Genomic DNA, 18,297 nt, shown 5'->3' on the forward strand with positions numbered 1-18,297 from the left:
AGGCTATAACTGAAGAAGTATGTAGACTCTTGCTAAGTCTGAAGAGGAAGATGGGGAAGGTGTACAGCAGACTCTTCAGTGGCTTCTGGTGAAGTGTAGCTCAGCTGTTCTTAACCTAGTGTCTTGCACCTCTGAGGATTCACTGGCTGGGTTTCATGATGTCTGTGACATATTATTTTGAATTTAAATAATTTCTTGGAGTACTCCCAAAGGATTACACACCTTTTAAAAAGGTAAGACCCACAATTGTGGAAGACCCACAATTGTGGATGACTCTGGAATGTCACTGTGGGCCATATTCCTTCACAGTCCACACTCATTCCTGCCACCACCTGTTCCCCAAGGCCAGCTTAGAGCTGTCAGGAGTCTTAGAATTATTGAGCTTGCCGAGCCTTTGGTCCAGGGATTCTTTTACTGACTTCAATAAAGTTATATTCTATGACATGATAAACTGAACCCAGAAACAAAGAAACTCAGGGAAAGAAGAGAGACGCTCAGGGAAGGAAATCTTCTTGTCTAATGGAAAGTTTTACGATGTTCATTATCCATAAACAATAGGTTTTACTGGGTTTTTATTTTTTTGCTTCAAACTCAAGTTTCCTGAGTGCTAGAATTACAGGTACACACCATCATGCCAGACTGGGGTATTTTGTTCAGAGTATCATTTATTGGTTGTATACATAAGATCTAATCAATTGTTGAGACGTAGTTTTTGTTTTTTGAAGCAGGGTTTTCCTTTAGCCCTGGCTATCCTGGAACTTGTTCTATAATAGACCAGGCTGGCTTTGATCTTAGCCTCTGCCTCCCATGTGCTGGGATTAAAGGTGAGACATAGTCTTTACTGATGTTAATTATGAAGTGTTCATATTACTAAGACATTAATGATTATAAAAAGGAAGTAGCATCTTGTGGTTGTTGGTATTAAGTGAAGTCACATGTTGTGCCTTAGGCTAATTATAGTTAGTCTTATTTCAATTAGTACTATTCTAACATGAGTAACTGGAAAAACTCCATAGAGGCAGGATTCTGCTCACTTGCCAGAGGGGCACAAATACACACACCTCCTACCCCACTGCAGTAAAACAGGATTCAGGCTAACTACTCAGAAAAAGGTCACTGCCAGTAAATTCAGTCTGCAGATCCATCCTCCTAATCTTAGGGGAAAGAAAGGATATAAATTGGGCAGTAGGGCTTAGAGACCAAGAGTGATGGTCCACACCTGTCAGTCCCAGCATTAGCAAGCCCGAGGCAAGAGGGATTTTAGTTTCAAGTCAGCCTGATCTATGTCTCAAACAAAAACAGGCTGAGCATGGTGGTTCACACCTGTAATCTGGGTATTTGTGATATGAAAGCAGGAAGTTCCAGGACTTGAAGGGCAGCCTACGCTACAAGAGGCTGGGTGGGGGCATGTAGCCTGGAGGTAGATCTTTCCTCTTTATTGAGTCAGTGTCTAAGACTGGTATATAAAGCTTTCCAAAGGCTAGAGAAAGTTTCATAAAGGAGTGGGGTTTGTATTATGAGAAAGCAGTCTTGTGACAGGAAGATCCCAGCCCAGGAATATTAAGACTAAAGTTTAGAATGGTGGGACATGCCTGTAATTCCAGCGTTTAGGAAGTGATATGAAGATCAGGGGTGCAAGGTCATCTTCAGCTACAAAGAGAGCCTGTCTCAGGAAACAAAAGACTAGAACAAAAAATATTAGGTAAAGTGGTTTCATGTTTGTAATCCCAACACTTAGGAGGCTGAGGCAGGAGGATTGCTAAGTTCAAAGCCAGCTTGGTTACATAGAAATAGGCCAGCCTTAGCTATTTGTACATTTTGACTCAAGTTGACAAGGCTAAAAGAGATATGCTAGGAAGACAAAGTGCTCAACCTGGCTGAGAGGAAAGTCAAGATTCACAGGATAAGATGTTTTGTTGTGTTTGAGAGAGGGTCTCACTATTTAACACAGGCTGGCCTGGAAATCAAAGCAATTCTGCCTCAGCATCCTGAGTGCTGGCATTCCAGGCAGGAATTACCAAGATCATTAGATTTTGACTGTGTCATAGTCCACTGTCCTGCTGTGACAATAGCCAGGGCTGGGTAGTCTGAAGAACAGATGCAGCCAGCAGGTCTGGAGGCTGAGACTGTCAACATTGAAGCCTAGCAGAACATTCAGAAATTCTTAAGTCACAAATACAATGAAACTGGCTTTCTGTTGTTGGAGAGAGGAACTGTAGTGGCTGCCTCCTTCACCCATACCACCCCAGGTAATGAAGATTTAAGGGATCCTCTTCAAATTTCTCTTGGTCCTCATTAGAGATACCAGATTCCTAGGAACTCCTTGCAATTTTACATGACTTGGTTTCTCTGCCTGAGAATAAATACTCTGTATTCTGTTGCCCAGCTGTTGCAGTGTCTTCCATAAAGGACCCTGGAGCATGAGATTAACCCAACTGATACTGAGGCGCTTGTACTCTTGCTTTTTTAATCCGTTAGCTGAGATAGGGCTTCCCCAGAACAGCTTTGAAAACCTAGTGTGAAGATGCAGACACATAAGGGTAGCACATGCTTTTCTTGGCCTCCAGACTGCCCTGGCTTTAGAATCCAGGGGGCCAGGCTTCTCTGTAGTAGTTTCAGTTATGAATGGGTAATTGAAATAGAAGGTGGGGGAAAGATGTTTGAGGACAAGCTGGGTGTGGTGGCATATCTCTGTAATCTTAACACTTGGAGGGGCTGATGGTTGAGTTTGAGTACTGTTGGGGCTACAGAGATCCTGTCTCACCAAAAATAAAAGGTTAGGTGAAGCTTGACAGTGATGCCCGACACGCCTGCTATCCAAATGGAGCACTCACACCTCTACCTTAGCTGTAGTTCATGGACAGAAGAGGGACATGGATGAGAGAGCAGACCTTTCCATGCCCTTTTAGCCTGGGACTGTGGCTAGTTTTTGCCAAGGTAAGAGACAGCTTTCCCCAGAAGACGGCTCTTGTTTTCAGCCTTTCCTATTCTCTTACAACCTATCAGTGTGTTTTCAATTTAAGAACAGTCTACTGAGTTTAGTTATAATTATCCCTGAGGGCAGTTCTACCCATTTGCACTTGAAAGGACAACTCAGGCTAGGCTGTGGTGGTGCACGACTTTAATCCCAGCACTTGGGAGGCAGAGGCAGGCAGATCTCTTTGAGTTCCAGGCAGCCTGGTCTACAGTGTGAGTTCCAGGACAGCCAGGGTAATACAGAGAAACTCTGTCTCAAAACACAAAAAAGACAACTCAGGTTATGTGGCCAAATGGGCCTGGATATGTGTGTGTGTGTTCTGTTCATTTTGCTGACAGCAGTAGCTGCTAAATAGAGAATTATCAAGCTATGACTGGTGAGATGGCTTAGTGGGTAAAGGCACTTCATCCCAGAACCCGCTTCTAAACAGTGGAAAACCTGCCTCAAGGCGTCGTCCTTCATTAGTGGGGCAATGGTGCATACCGACACACAAACTTTAATTTTTAAGATTTACTAGTCATTTTAAATAAATACGTATTTTTAAATGTGTATGGGTGTTTTGTCTGCATGTATGTTTGTTTGTGCAGTTCCTGCGGAGGCCAGCAGAGAGCATCCAATCCCGAGAACACTCCTTGCAGGCAATCATGAGCCACCATATGGAGTTGGGAACCAAACCTAGGTCCTCTGCAAGAGCAGTAAGCGTTTCTAACAACTGAGCCATCTTTTTGGATCCTATCTTATTGAGACAAGATCAGGCTGGCCTTAAACTCACAGCATTCCTCTGACTTTCAAGAGTTTACAAGTGTACAGCACTACATCCGGTTCCAGCACTTGTGCTGTATGGCCAAAAGTTTACAAGAGTTGATTTCATGCATTGACCTCCAGTCCCAATCCCTCTGTAGTTCTCTTCACAGCTCTCCTGAAAAAGTGTCCTTTGTCAAGAACACTTGATAGCCTGTGCAAGCCTAATCTGGAACACACTTACTATTCATATTTGATTTCTCAGTAGTAGTCAACAGTACTTTCTCCAGGAACTAGAACCACTCTAGTGTTTACCATTGGGACACACTCACTTTTTGGTCTTTTTCTGACCATGTCTCAGGCTCTTTGACGATTTTATTCACCACCTCATGCCTCAGTTCTTGGCCATTTCCTCCTCTTTGCCACAGGCAACTTTGTTCAATCCTATGGCTCTATCTGCTGGAACTCCGAACCCCCCACCCCCAATAAAATCTATCCCAAGACCTGACTGTTGAATTGTAGGGTAGGAGAAACAACTGCTTATCCTGGGATGTTTTCTAGTTCTGTTACTATGAACAACACAGAGCCTAGCAAACACTACCAACCCAAACCCTGAACCCTGCTCTGAGTTCCTCCTCCAACTTGACCTCACAAAATGGCATCACAGTTGCCTATTGTTCAAGTTAGAAACCTGGAATTCAACACGAGTCTTGCTTCCTGCTCCTGAGCCAATAAAATACCAAGTCCTTTGGATCAGTTGTCCATTGCTGTGTCACAAGTCTCAAAACAGTAGCCTGTCAGATGTGGCAATGCATGGGCTTAAACCTAGTTTTCAGTAGGCAGACAGGTGGATTTTTAAGAGTCCAAGCCAACCAGAGTTACACAGCCTTAGCTGTATTTGGTGACACAAGCCTGTAATCTCAATGGTCAGAGGGTCGAGGCAGGAGGACTGAGGTCAGAGTGAGACTGGATCTAAAAAGAAGAAAACAAAAACCACTTTTCATTTTTGTTCGGTTCAGTACAAAATGAAGTTGACCAGGGGCTCTCCACACCAGGCACCTGCTTCATTCAAATGCGTCTTTGCTCCACCCGCCCCAGACCGTGCTCCATTCTGTCTTGTCACAAACTGAGCTGTATCACACAAGTTGATGAGCTTGTGTATTTTCCTAATTTCTCACTTTTCCACATCTCCCCACTCAACCTGAAGCAAAAACAAAAATGGAAGGAAACTGCCCAAGTTAAAGGTAAGTAGGGATTTTCACCTCCAGCTTCTAGCCGATGTGAACGTGGGGGAAGAAAGGAAATTGGAAATAGAGCCTTCCAGTGCAGAAGTTGGGAAGCACAGCACAAGTGGAGAGGACAACCTGTCAGTCCTGCTCTTCCAAGTCCTGTTCTCTTAGAAAAAGCTCAGGGCTGGAGACATGGCTCAATGGTTAAGAGCACTGGCTGTTCTAGAGAACTCAGGTTTTCCCTGGCACCCACATGGCAGCTCACAACTATAACTCCAGTTCTAGGGGATCTAACACACAAATATAAGTGCAGGCAAAAACATCAATATACATAAAATAAAAACAAATCATGTTTTAAATGTTTAAAAAAAAGCCGGGTGGTGGTGGCACACGCCTTTAATCCCAGGACTCGGGAGGCAGAGCCTGGCGGATCTCTGAGTTCGAGGCCAGCCTCGTCTACAGAGCGAGATCCAGGACAGGCGCAAAGCTACACAGAGAAACTGTCTCAGAAAAAAAAAAAAAAGTTAAAAAGCTCGCTGGGCATGGTGGCACATGTCTTTAATCCCAGCATTTGGAAAGCAGATACAGGAAGATCTCTGAGTGCGAGGCCAGCCTAGTCTATAAAGTGAGTTCTAGGACAGCCAAGGCTGTTCCACAGAGAAAGTCTTTCTTAAAAAAGAGTGTGCCTCAGAGGAGCCTGCAGGGTGGGCCTTCTCTGCCATCAAGATGTTGCAAAAAATTGGTGATCTCATTTTTTTTAATCATTTTTATTTTATGTGCGTGGTGTTTTGTCTGCATGTGTGTCAGTGTGAAGGTGTCAGAGCTTGGAGTTACAGGTGTGAGCTTCCAAGTGGTTGCTGGGAATTGAACCCAGGTCCTCTGGAAGAGCAATTAGTGCTCTCAACCTCTGAGCCATCTCTCTGGTTTTGTTTGTTTGTTTGGTTGGTTTTTTGAGTTTTTTGGGGTGTGTGTTTTTGTGTTTTTTGGTTTTTCAAGACAGGGTTTCTCTGTCTGTGTAAGTCCTGGCTGTCCTGGAACTAACACTGTAGGCCTTGAACGCACAGAGATCTGCCTACCTCTGCCTCCCTTTAATCTGCTGGGATTAAAAGTGTGTACCACCATGGCCTGGCAATCCCACGACTCCACCTTTGAACTGGATCTCTTCTTCCTGTTTCAGTGGTAAAAATCTTCAGGTGTACTCCATTTCTGTCTTAATCTTCCATAGTGCCCTGTACTTCCCTTATTGACACAGTATTTTTCAAGCAATCTTCCAAGATTAATAAATTAACCCATCCACTCTTCACAACAAACAGGTTATGATTCCTGTTTTACGGAAATGAACACAGAGAGGCTGGGTGAATTGCCCTACAACACTCCTGCTACGGAGAGGCAAATCCAGATAAGCCTAGACTTTCTGGTTCCAGGCTCCACACTCTCAACATTACTTCATTTGCCTCATGCCCTTTGGGGACTGCTTCTTTAGTATATGTTTTCCCTTGTACTCTAGTACAGCAAGGGTAGGAAGCATGTCTTTACTACTAAATTCTGAGATAGCAAGCAGCACCAGGGCTTGCAAAGAACTGTGCCATGGTAATATGTCTTCGAATGTTTTACATATCCTCAGGAAAATGTTTCACAATCATTTTTTCATACAGTTAATCTTAGTGCTGGGAATCAAATTCAAGCATCCCTTATGCTGGGCAAGTGCTCTACAGTGATCGAGCTACACCCCCTCCAGCCCTTTATACAATTTTTTTTTTTTTTTTTTGAGACAGGGTTTCTTTCTGTAGCCTTGACTGGCCTAGAACTATGTAGACCAGGCTGGCCTCAAACTCATTGAGATCTACCTTCCTCTGCCTTTCAAGTGCTGGGATTAAAGGCATGTGCCACTGTGCCTAGCTTCTTTTATATAATAAAAATTTAAGAAGTTTTTTCACTTTTATGAGTCAAATAGTTATTCTAGCACCTAGTACTGTCTCTCCTTTACGTTCTGAATCTTTGTGTCATTTGGTCACTCCCCCCTGTCTTGTTACTTACTATACGTGGAGGCATCTGGGGTGTAACGGAGCAGAAAATTCACTTACGGATGTGCTCCCTCCTTAACTGGAGCACCATTTATTGTGCCCTACATGGGCCAGCTGCAGGGAAGCCAATAGTGAGTCTGGGAGTCAGTGATGAAAACAAAATTTCTCACAGGTCAGGGAACTTGAGACCTGTGAGAACTTGAGAGCTCCCTCCCAGCAGGTGATTCAGAGGCAGTTCTAGGCCCAAGAGCGGGTAAAAAGTGCCCAGAAAAGGGGTGTTGTCCTCCGGTGATTGGTTGGCTCATTTGGTGTTGGCCAGTCAGATGCCATCAGGGTTCTAAGATGCATGCTTGTTGAACTGGTTAGTAAGAAGAAACCTAACCATGTCCACTCCCAGGTTTTGGGTTTGTGCTGTAGAACTGAGTTGTCCTGAAATCAGTGGGCACATTTGCCAGTTGGTTAGGCTGTGTGATGTCAGAATTAACTTCTCGGGCTGGAGAGATGGCTCAGAGGTTAAGAGCACCGGCTGCTCTTCCAGAGGTCCTGAGTTCAATTCCCAGCACCCACATGGTGGCTCACAACCATCTGTAATGAGTTCTGGCACCCTCTTCTGTATACATAATAAGTAAATAAATCTTTTAAAAAAATCAATACAGAATTAACTTCTCTAACTTTAGTTTCCTCAACTGGGAAATGGAGATGACAGAGGGATGCTGAGAAATGATTCAAATAAATTGTGTACAATGAGTTTTCTAAGACAGGATTTCTCTGTCTGGGACTTGCTCTGTAGACCAGGCTGTCCTTGAATTCACAGATTCTCCTGCCACTGCCTCCCGAGTACCGGGATTAAAGGCACACATCACCATGCTTGGTTTAGAATGTTTTTAAAAAATGTTATCTTACTGCTGCTTGTAGGCCTTCTGGCTGCAATCAAGTGTTGTTGGTTTTTGCTCTTTTGGGGGCCTGCCACCCAGCTCCACAAAATAAATCACACAGAGGCTTATTCTTACTTATAAATGCCCTGCCTTAGGTTGGCTTGTTTCTTGCCAGTTTTCTTTAAATTATCCTGTCTACCTTTTGCCTCAGGGCTTTTCCCATTCTCTTACTTCTGTAAATCTTACTCTCACTCCATGGCTTGCTGTGTAGCTGGGTGGCTGGCCTCTGGAGTCCTCCTCCTTCTCTAGCTCCTCCTTTCTCCCTCCTCCATCTCTGGCTCCTTCTGTAAATTCTCTCTGCCTGCCAGCCCCGCCTATCCTTTCTCCTGCTTTGCTATTGGCCGTTCAGTTCTTTATTTGACCATCGGGTGTTTTAGATAGGCAAAGTAACACAGCTTCAGAGTTAAATAAATGCAACATAAACAAAAGTAACACACCTTAAAACAATATTCTACAACTATCAAGTGTAGATGTTAACTCATGTTACCATGTTCACTTGAGTCAGAACTCAGCTCAGAGCAGACTATTTGATAGGAATGATCAGAGAGTGCCTTCTCTTTGGCCTCAGGTGTGGAAAAAGGACTCATTCTGGGTAGATTGTAGCTGGTGTACTCCTTTTCCAGTATACAGGCTAGCTGTGGGTCGGGAGTGAATGTTCTGGCAGAAGGTAAGATATAGCCCATAGCTGTTTCTAAAAATAGCTGACTAGTTTCATTGTTCCAGCTGGGGCTTCAGCCTAAGCTGCCAGAAACCAACCTCATAGTAGATGCAGGTGGTGTGAAAGAAGTGGTTTAAAAAAAAAATCATTAAATGCAGGAGTGGTGGTGCATGCCTGTAATCCCAGCACTTTGGAGACAAAAGCAGTTGGATCTCAGAGTCCATCCTGGTCTACACTGAGAGTTCTAGGACAGTCAAGGTTGCAAAGTGGGACACTGTCTTAAAAAAAAAAAAAAAAAGCTGGGTGGTGGTGGCACACCTTTAGTCCCAGCACTCAGGAGGCAAAGAGGCGGCTCTCTGAGTTTGAGTCAACCTGGTCTACAGGACAAGTTCCAGGACAATCAGGGCTACTTACACAAAGAAACCCTGTTTCAAAAAACTAAACCAGCTGGTCAGTGATGGCACATGCCTTTAATTCCAGCACTCGGGAGGCAGAGGCAGGTGAATCTTTGTGAATTTGAGGCCAGCCTGGTCTACAAAGTGAGTTCCAGGACAGGCTCCAAAAGCTACACAGAGAAATCCTGTCTTGAAAACACAAAACAAAACAAAAAAACTAAAACAAAACCTACTAAATGTCTTGCAGACTCAAGTGAAGCCAAAACTTAAACTCCTTAATTGTGCTCACACACCATATCTGCTCTAAAAATTGTGTCCCAGTGGATATACTGAAGAACCATGTTCTTGGTACTAGAGCAGCTGTGCTTGGTAACTAAACTGCGAAACAGAGAGGACAATGGGCAGCCAGACTCCAAATCTGTTTTGAGACTAGGTCTGTCTCATATAGCAGAGGCTGGCCTTGAACTCTCCATCTTCTTCCTCATACTTCCCAAGTACTGGAGTTAAAGGTGTTCACTACCATGTCTTATTTTACACTATTTTCAGAGCATCTTTTTTTTTTTTTTTTTTTTTTTTTTGTGAAGTGTCTCTTCAAGTCATTGAAACAGCTTTACACAACTATCATGATTTTAAAATGTATCCCAACAGCACAACAGTGTGAACTAGTTCTCTTATCGCAGTATTTGGGAGGCAGAGGCAGGAATAAAGGGAGTTCAGTGCCAGTCTGGGCTACATGAGATTCTTGTCTGCGAAAACAAAAATTAAATACATACCCACACATGTAAGGATGTAACCAGGTTTTTCGAGACGGGGTTTCTCTGTGTAGTCCTGGCTGTTCTGGAGCTCTCTCTGTAGACCAGGCTGGCCTCGAACTCATGGAAGTCAGCCTGCCTCTGCCTCTCAAGTTCTGGGATTAAAGGCCTGTTGCCACCACCGCCCGGCTCATTTTATTTTTAATTATGTGTATGTAAGTGTGTGTCTGTGACCGCAAAGGCCAGTAGAAGGCGTCGGATCCCGTGTAAGCCTGGCACTTGAGAAGTGAAGGGGGAAGCTGAGTTCCAGTTTACAAACCAAAAGAGAGGGAGGGACTATTTTAGTATGAAATGAAAAGATGCAGCAACTACTCTCTTGGGCGTTAACTCACAATCAGACCACACCTAACGAAGTAGTAGCATGCTTACCAACCCGTGGGCGGAGCGCGGGTGGGAGACGACCGCGCGGGACAGGAACTGACGTCAACTCCGCGCACGTCTTCTTCCGCTCCGCCTGAGTGGCGCTTGGCGCGTTCTGGGACTCAGTGCTGGTGTTGGCGGCGTGCAGAGCCTCCCTGGGGGTCGTGCTCGCCTCGGGGACCATGGCCACCGACTCCTGGGCGCTGGCGGTGGACGAGCAGGAAGCCGCTGTCAAGTCGGTCAGTGGCCTGGCAGGGACAGGGGGCTGAGGCGGACACTCTTTCCAGCACGCCCGGGGACCTGAGTCGGCTTGGCCCGTGCGCCGCTGCTGTTTGCGCCGGGCAGTCGCTTAGTGCTGGTTGATTTGCACCTAGTGCGGAGAAAACCCGCAGCGAGCTTCTTTATCCGAGTTTGGACTGAAAAGTTTTTCCCGTGGTGACTCTGCCCTCACTATGTGTGCGATGTCCCAAACTGGCTCTTTCTCTTGACCTTTTATAACATGGCAACATAAAATTCTCTTTTTCCTTGTTAAGGGACAGTTTTTGAGTGCGTTTATGCTGTTTTTCACCTAACAGTTCCTACGTTCATGCTTAATGTGGTTGGCAGTTTGTAGCTCTCCAGAATAACGTTTTTTTGTTTGCTTTGCTTTAATGCTTCTCATGGCTACAAATACAAACTGTTTTGTTAATATTTTAGTGACCTTTAGTTTTGCTTCTTAGACTTTTTTTTTTCTTTTTTGTGGTGATGGTGTGATGGTGTGTTCGAGGAGACAGGGTTTCATTTAGTCCAGATTGGCCTCTGACTTGCTGTGTATGTAGCTGAGGCTAGCCTTAAGAACTCCTGCTATCTTTCTGCCTCCTAAGTGTTGGAGTTACAGGCTTGCTGCCTTTGTTATTGACACAGACCAGATGGCCTGCAGATCACTGTTCAGTTCGGGGTGGCCTCAAATATTTTCTTTTAATAATATCTGCTTACGTTTGTTTTGCGTGTATCTGTGGGTCACTTTTGTGCTTACATACATTAGAAGACCGTGGTGGGTCCCGGGGGAACTGGAGATAGAAACTAAAGTGAGCCTCTCAGTGGGGGCTGGGAACCAAACCCTGGACCTCTGCAAGAGCAGCAGGCTCTCTTAACCACTGAGCCATCTCTGTAGCTCCTGTGTTTATTTTTTTAACCATTAATTGTATTTGTGTGTGTGAAGGCCAGAAGACAGTTTGTGAGGGTAGGTTCTCATCCTACAGTGTGGGTCCCAGGGATGGATTCAGTTCATCAGGCTTGATGACATGCAATTACCCACTCTCAAGAGTTCCAGTCTGAAATTTCAAATCTAATGTTTAATGTGAGATTATCCCTAAAAGATAGTGACTGGGAACTGTTTTCAATTTAATTGTGTATGTTTGAGAAGGGGATCTCACTCCGATGTCCAGTCTGGCTCAAATCCATTGACGCCAGTAATCCTCCTGTCTTAACTGGAATTACAAGAGGGTACCACCATACCCACCTTTGTATGTTTTTAAAATGTACTAGCCAGCCAGGCGGTGGTGGCGCACGCCTTTAATCCCAGCACTCGGAAGCAGAGGCAGGCAGATCTCTGTGAGTTCGAGGCCAGCCTGGGCTACCAAGTGAGTCCCAGGAAAGGCGCAAAGCTACACAGAGAAACTCTGTCTCGAAAAACCAAAAAAAAAAAAAAAAATGTACTAGCCAAAGCTGGGGACTTAGTTTTGTAAGTCATGCTTGCCTAGCCAGAACAAGGCCCTAGGTTGGACACCCCGTACTGCAGGGGTAAAAACAAGTATGTCCTTAATTTCGTTATGATATGAATGTTACCAATACCACTTGAACATCCTTGATATTTAACCTAACCATTCTGCTTCTCTGAAGGCTGATGTAAATCTAGAGATATGCTCCCCCACCACCACCCCAACATACATACACAGTCTACCACATAGATCTGTGTGCATTTCCTGTCCAGAGAGGCAAGATTAATCATCAGAGGTTGTGTGCCAAGGTGAATCTAGAACAAAGGACTGTGGGCATTTGATTGGCTGGCCTTCCCATTGGTGGTTACTGTTCACTCTCAAGACAGGTGTACTTGTCCACCAGCAGTTCTTTGCTTGAATGCAGTTGAGTAAATGCTGACAAATTCTTGCTTTTGACATCCTTGGTCTAGCCCTTCTGAGAAAGCTGTGTGTTACCACATTGAGACTGTGTCTCAAAAAACCAACAACTCATGACATTGATTTAGGGTCTGGGGGCAGGCCTAGGGCCTGGGAACATATGACATTGATTTAGGGTCTGGGGGTGGACCTAGGCCCTGGAAACACATGACATTGATTTAGGGTCTGGGGGCGGACCTAGGCCCTGGAAACACATGACATTGATTTAGGGTCTGGGGGCGGACCTAGGCCCTGGAAACACATGACATTGATTTAGGGTCTGGGGGCGGACCTAGGCCCTGGAAACATTTTATAACATACTGCATTAGCTGCTTTTCTCTTGGCTGTGACAAAGCGTGACAGGAACAACAGCTCCCAGTTTAAGAAGGACACATGGTCCGTTATGGGGGAGGCATGGTGCTGGGAGCCACAGGGGTCCTCAGGGAAGGAAGGGAGAGATGAGTGTGGCTATTGCTGCTGCTCCCTTACCTTCCCATTCAGTCCTGGACCCTAATGCAGGGATAGTGCTGCCCACACTCTGTGTAGGCCTTCTGCCGCAAGTAAACTTCTCAGGGGTGTGTCTTCTGTGGATTCTAAGGACCATCAAGTTGACAGTCAAGATTAACCATCTTACCATTGTCAAGTCACACTCTTAGCAGTTTTTAGAACATAAGAAATGTTTGTGAGGGGCTGGAGGGATGGCTCAGCAGTTAAAAGCACTGGCTGCTCTTCCAGAGGATTGTAATAGTTTTGTTTTTGTTGTTTCTGTTTTCATTTTTAATGGGGCATTGATTTTTTTTTTTTTTTTTTTTAAGGCAAGTCTCATGTAGCACTTCTAACTCATGATCTTCAACTTCGGCTCTTTCTGCCTCCATCCCCCAAGTGCTAGATAAAGGCCTGTTTCCCTGCACCCAGTTTATTTTAATACATTTTAAACAAGTTACTTATCATGCAGGTGGTTGATAGGCTAGAGGACTGTAATTTATTTGCTGTTAATGGGGTTAGAGAGGTTGGGGCATGACTGAGTAGTAGCACATCTGCCATTAAGGACACAAGTTCTGTTTACCCTAGCATCACCTAAACCCAACAAACAAAAACTTGGAGATGTTCTAGAAAGAGTGTAAGTTAGAAGAAAAGCAAATGTTTATTTATTTTTTATTTATTTTAAAGGTTTTTTTATTTTTATGTATAGTGTTCTATTTGCATATATGCCTGCAGGCCAGAAGAGGGCGCCAGATCTCATTACAGATGGTTGTGAGCCACCTTGTGGTTTCTGGGAATTGAACTCAGGACCTCTGGAAGAGCAGCCAGTGCTCTTAACCTCTGAGCCATCTCTCCAGCCCCTCCCCCCGCTTTCTGCTGCTGAGGAAACATGAGATGTCTTTGCCCAGGCTTTTAGCACTTGTGTATTGAGTAGAACAAACTAGCTCCCCAGGCAGCCCCACTGCCTTCCTTGGTTGGGTCTTTTGCTTACCATTTCCTTTTATTCTTACTCAGATGAGCAGTTTGCAGATCAAAGAAGAAAAGGTCAAAGCAGACACCAATGGTGAGTCACTGGTAACTACAGACTAGGTACCAGAGTTACACCTGTGCGTGTGCCACAGCTCACAGCTGCAGTGAGCACTGGAACTGTCCTGGAGCCACTCAACAGATGTCAGCCCTGGAATGGAGCCCAAAGTAGGAACATTCAGAAATTAGCGCACATTTCTGAAGCGGGAACGTTTTTACAGATATTTCTAGCTTCTGATGCCTTATAAATAAAAGTCACAGCTGGGGCCAGGTGGTGATGGTGGCGCACGCCTTTAATCCCAGCACTCAGGAGGCAGAGCCAGGCGGATCTCTGTGAGTTCGAGGCCAGCCTGGTCTACAGAGCAAGATCCAGGACAGGCACCACCAAAGCTACACAGAAAAACCCTGTCTTGAAAAACCAAAAAAAAAAAAAAAAAAAAAAAAAAAAAAAAGTCACAGCTGGGTGGTTAGTGGTGCATATCTTTAATCCCAGCACTTGGAAGGCAGAGGCAGGTGGATCTCTGAGTTTGAGGCCAGCCTGGTCTATAGAGTGAGTTCCAGGACAGCCAGGACTAACACAGAGAAACCCTGTCTCAAAACACATACACACACACACACACACACACACACACACACACACACACGTCACTATCAGATTGTTTTCCTGTTTACTTCATGTTTAAACCTTTTGAAACATGACTAGTTTCAAGCCAGGCGTGATAGCTCCTCTCTGTGATTCCAGTGGTCAGGATGGTTATTGAAGTTTTTGAGACCACTCCTGACCTGCCCCAGGACTACATAGCAATACTTTGTCTCAGAAACGAATGAAAAAAATCAACTCAGAAAGTGTGAAAAGGTACAAGGCCTCCATTCCACAGTGCTCAGTATGAAAAGGTACAAGGCCTCCATTCCACAGTGCTCAGTATGAAAAGGTACAAGGCCTCCATTCCACAGTGCTCAGTGTTGTCCCTCGCCCCCCTGTGTTCATCTGCCGGGCTCCTCTAACAGAGCACCTCAAAGGTGGGTGGTTTAAACCATGACAGCTGCCAGGTACAGTGGGGAAGCTTTTTCTCCCAGAAGAGGCAGACACAGGTGGATTTCTGCGTTAGAGGCCAGCCAGAGCTACAAAATGAGACCCTGTCTCAAAAAATAGAACAAACAGAAACCAACCCACAGTAGCTTATTGTTCAAAGCTCAGGAGATTAGAATTCAAAGATCAAAGTGTCAGCAAAGTTTGTCATTTTTGAGGGCTTCTAGAAAGACCTTATTCCAGGCCTTTGCTGGCAGTTTTTGGTGTTCCTTGGGTTTTAATGATTTTACCAGATCTCACATGGTATGCTTCTAAATAGCATTCCTTTCTTTATTGGTTAATTGACTAGTTGATTGGAAATGCTGGGGATCAAATGCAGAGTCTTAAACATTTGAGGCAAGTGCTCCGTCACTCCTCAGTCTAAGGTTCTCTATATGGGTCCAGTAATACTGGAGTTGGGCACACTTAACCCCATTTTCAGATAAGGTTCCCTCCTGGGGTACTGGGGATTAGGCAGGATAAGTGAATTTTAGGAGTACCCAGTTAAATCTGTAACAGAAATAACTACTGTTAGTGACATTTTACTTTAGTTTCATTTTGCTTAGTTGTTTAGGTCTATTTGTTGTTTATTTATATATTTTTGGTGGCAGGGTCTTGCTGTGTATCTGAGCCTGGACTTGAATTCTTAGCATTCCTCCTGCCTCAGCCTCTCAAGTGCCAGGATTATAGATTGTGTATAGATTGGGCCTGGCACTGAATTTTTAATATTATTCCAGAGTTTCCTTATAAAAGGCAAAATACAAATAGGGATTGATATTTTCATTGTCTGTGTTCTCCGGTTTCTCTTCCCATCATGCCCTACCTCTGAGAGGTTTCAAGATAATACAAAGTATACTTGGTTTTGTGTTTCGTGTAACAATATTCCTTTGCATGCTCTCCATATTGACCTGCACAGCATTGCACAATGTTGATCTGTCATTAATCAGTCTAGGGTTTGTCTCAATTTGATATGATTATAAACAGCATGTCTTAGAATAACCATGAGCCTAAGTACTTTATATTGTGCAATGTGTTTCTACAATAATTTACCCTGAATAAATTTGCTAGGTCAAGAGTATAAGCATTTGAAAAAAGAAAAAATTGTGGTATGATGGAGAGTGGTTAAGAGTTCTCACTGCTCTTGCAGAACCCAAGTCTCAGCACCCTCATCAGGTGGCTCACAGCATCCTATAACTGCTCCCTTCTCTGGCCTCTAAGGACTCCTGCACTCATGTGCATAGACGTTATATAATTACAAGGAAATTAAGTCTTTAAGAAATTTTATTATGCTGTGTGTGTGAGTGACGTGTGTCATGGTGCACATTTGGAGGTCAGAGGACAACTTGAAGTTGGTTGTGTCTGCCAGGTGTGACTTGGCGATTGAACTAGGTCAGCAGGTTTGGCAGCAAATACCTTTACCTGATCGTTCACAGTTTTTACAATTTTTCTTTCTTTTTGGATTTCTCTGTGTAACAGTCCTGACCATCCTGAAACTCACTTTGCAGACCAAGCTGGCCTTGAGATCACCTGCCTCTGCCTCTGCCTCTCAAATGCTAGTATTTTTTTTTTTTTTTTTTTTTTTTTCGAGACAGGGTTTCTCTGTGTAGCTTTGCGCCTTTCCTGGAACTCGCTTTGGAAACCAGGCTGGCCTCGAACTCACAGAGATCCGCCTGGCTCTGCCTCCCGAGTGCTGGGATTAAAGGCGTGCGCCACCACCGCCCGGCTCAAATGCTAGTATTAAAGTGGTGTGCCACCGTTGCCTGGCTTACAGATATTTCCAAAGTAGGGGTGAAGATATAGCTTAGGTGGTAGGCTGCTAGATAGCATGCAGGAACTTGGATCCAATCCTTAGTACTATATAAGTCAGGCATGCTCTTGCGTCTTTGTAATCTAAATACTTGGAAGTAGAAGCAGGAGGATCAGAAGTTGAGAATCATTCCTTGCTACATAGCAAACTCCAGGCCAGCCTGGGCTATATGAGACCCTGTCTCGAAAACAAAACATAAAGGACCCTCTGTACAATTGTTTTAGTTTTAGTGTTTTGGTACAGCCTTAACTGATGTAGAATTTTTATATAGACCAGGCAAGGCTCAAATTCATGGGAGAGCTTGCTTCTGCTTCCCCAGTCCTGGGATTATAGATATTCACCATCGTACAAGGCTCTCTGAAAGTATTCTACAATTTTATATTTCTATTGACAGAGCCTAAAAGTGTCTGTTTCCTTACAGTCTCATTACAAAATGTTTAATCAGACTTTGAGTTTTTCTAGTTTTATAGGTAAAAAATAGGGATAGAATTTGCTATGTAGTGCTTTGCTGTTTTTTAGGATAATTAAGTCAGAAACCAAATATTTTTGTGGTTTAAGTTCAAATTTAAGGGTTTTTTTTATGCTCTCACATGCTTTGTAAACATTAAATCCATTAAACATAAAAAAATGCCAGTTCTTTACATTGGTTTACTTTAGTGTTAGTGTTTACATTGTTCCAGCCTGTTGGTGGGTTCAGTGTTTGCCTTTCTGATGACAACTGTTTTCTTGTGTAGGTGTTATCAAAACCAGCACCACTGCAGAGAAGACTGAAGAGGAAGAGAAAGGTAACCATTCTTTGAAGTCCTCTTTCGAGAGACTTGGTGGGGCCAGGGCTTACCCACCTGCACTCTTGAGTTATAAGAACAGGGAAGTGAGGGAGAAATCAAAAGCATGTGTATTAGATTATTTTACTCTCTGTTCTTTGGGGGCCTACCATCTAGCTCCAAATAATCACACGGAGACTTATTATTTCTCATGAATTCCAGGCCTTAGCTTGGCTTATTTCTAGCCAGCTTTTCTTAAATTATCCCGTCTACCTTTTGCCTCTAGGCTTTTACCTTTCTCTGTTTCTATATATCTTTTCTTTCCTTCTTATTCTGTGTGTGGCTGGGTGGCTGGCCCCTGGCATCTTTTTCTCCTCCTTTTCCTGCTCTCCTCTCTTCTCTTTTTCTCTTTCTATATATTCTGTCTGCCTGGCAGCCCCACCTATCCCTCTTCTGCCTAGCTATTGGCCATTCAGCTCTTTATTAGACCAACCAGGTGTTTTAGACAGGCAAAGTAACACAGGTTCACAGAGTTAAAACAAATGCAGCATAAAAGAATGCAACACGTCTTTGTATCATTAAACAAATGTTCCACAGCATAAACAAATGTAACACACCTTAAACTGATATTCCACTACAAGAGTGTGTTTTCCTTGAAGCCAAAGAAAATGTCTTCAACGGTGGTGTGGTATATCAGATCTGGGAAGATGGCTTGTTCAGTAAAGTACTCCTCCCTGCCATGAAATCGTGACCTGAGTTACCCCCAGTTTGTACCACATGAAAACCAGGAGCAGTAGCTTGCATCTGTCCGCCACCAGCAATAGCTTGCATCTGTCCGCCTAGCGCTGGTGGCGGAGGGTG

At 44.1% G+C, this 18,297-nt stretch overlaps 1 protein-coding gene across 1 annotated transcript in view; it reads left to right on the forward strand.

Annotated features, from left to right (window-relative positions):
* The first annotated feature begins 9,998 nt into the window (after positions 1-9,998).
* Positions 9,999-18,297, forward strand: part of LOC131911706 (ATP-dependent RNA helicase DDX19A-like) — a 29,275-nt gene continuing 20,976 nt past the window's right edge. Inside the window, 3 exon segments of the mRNA XM_059263996.1 lie at positions 9,999-10,370; positions 13,785-13,833; positions 17,407-17,457. Coding sequence (XP_059119979.1) covers positions 10,314-10,370; positions 13,785-13,833; positions 17,407-17,457 — 157 coding nt within the window. The 5' untranslated portion in view covers positions 9,999-10,313.

Source organism: Peromyscus eremicus, chromosome 5 (assembly GCF_949786415.1).
Source record: "Peromyscus eremicus chromosome 5, PerEre_H2_v1, whole genome shotgun sequence".
NCBI classification, from domain to species: domain Eukaryota; kingdom Metazoa; phylum Chordata; class Mammalia; order Rodentia; family Cricetidae; genus Peromyscus; species Peromyscus eremicus.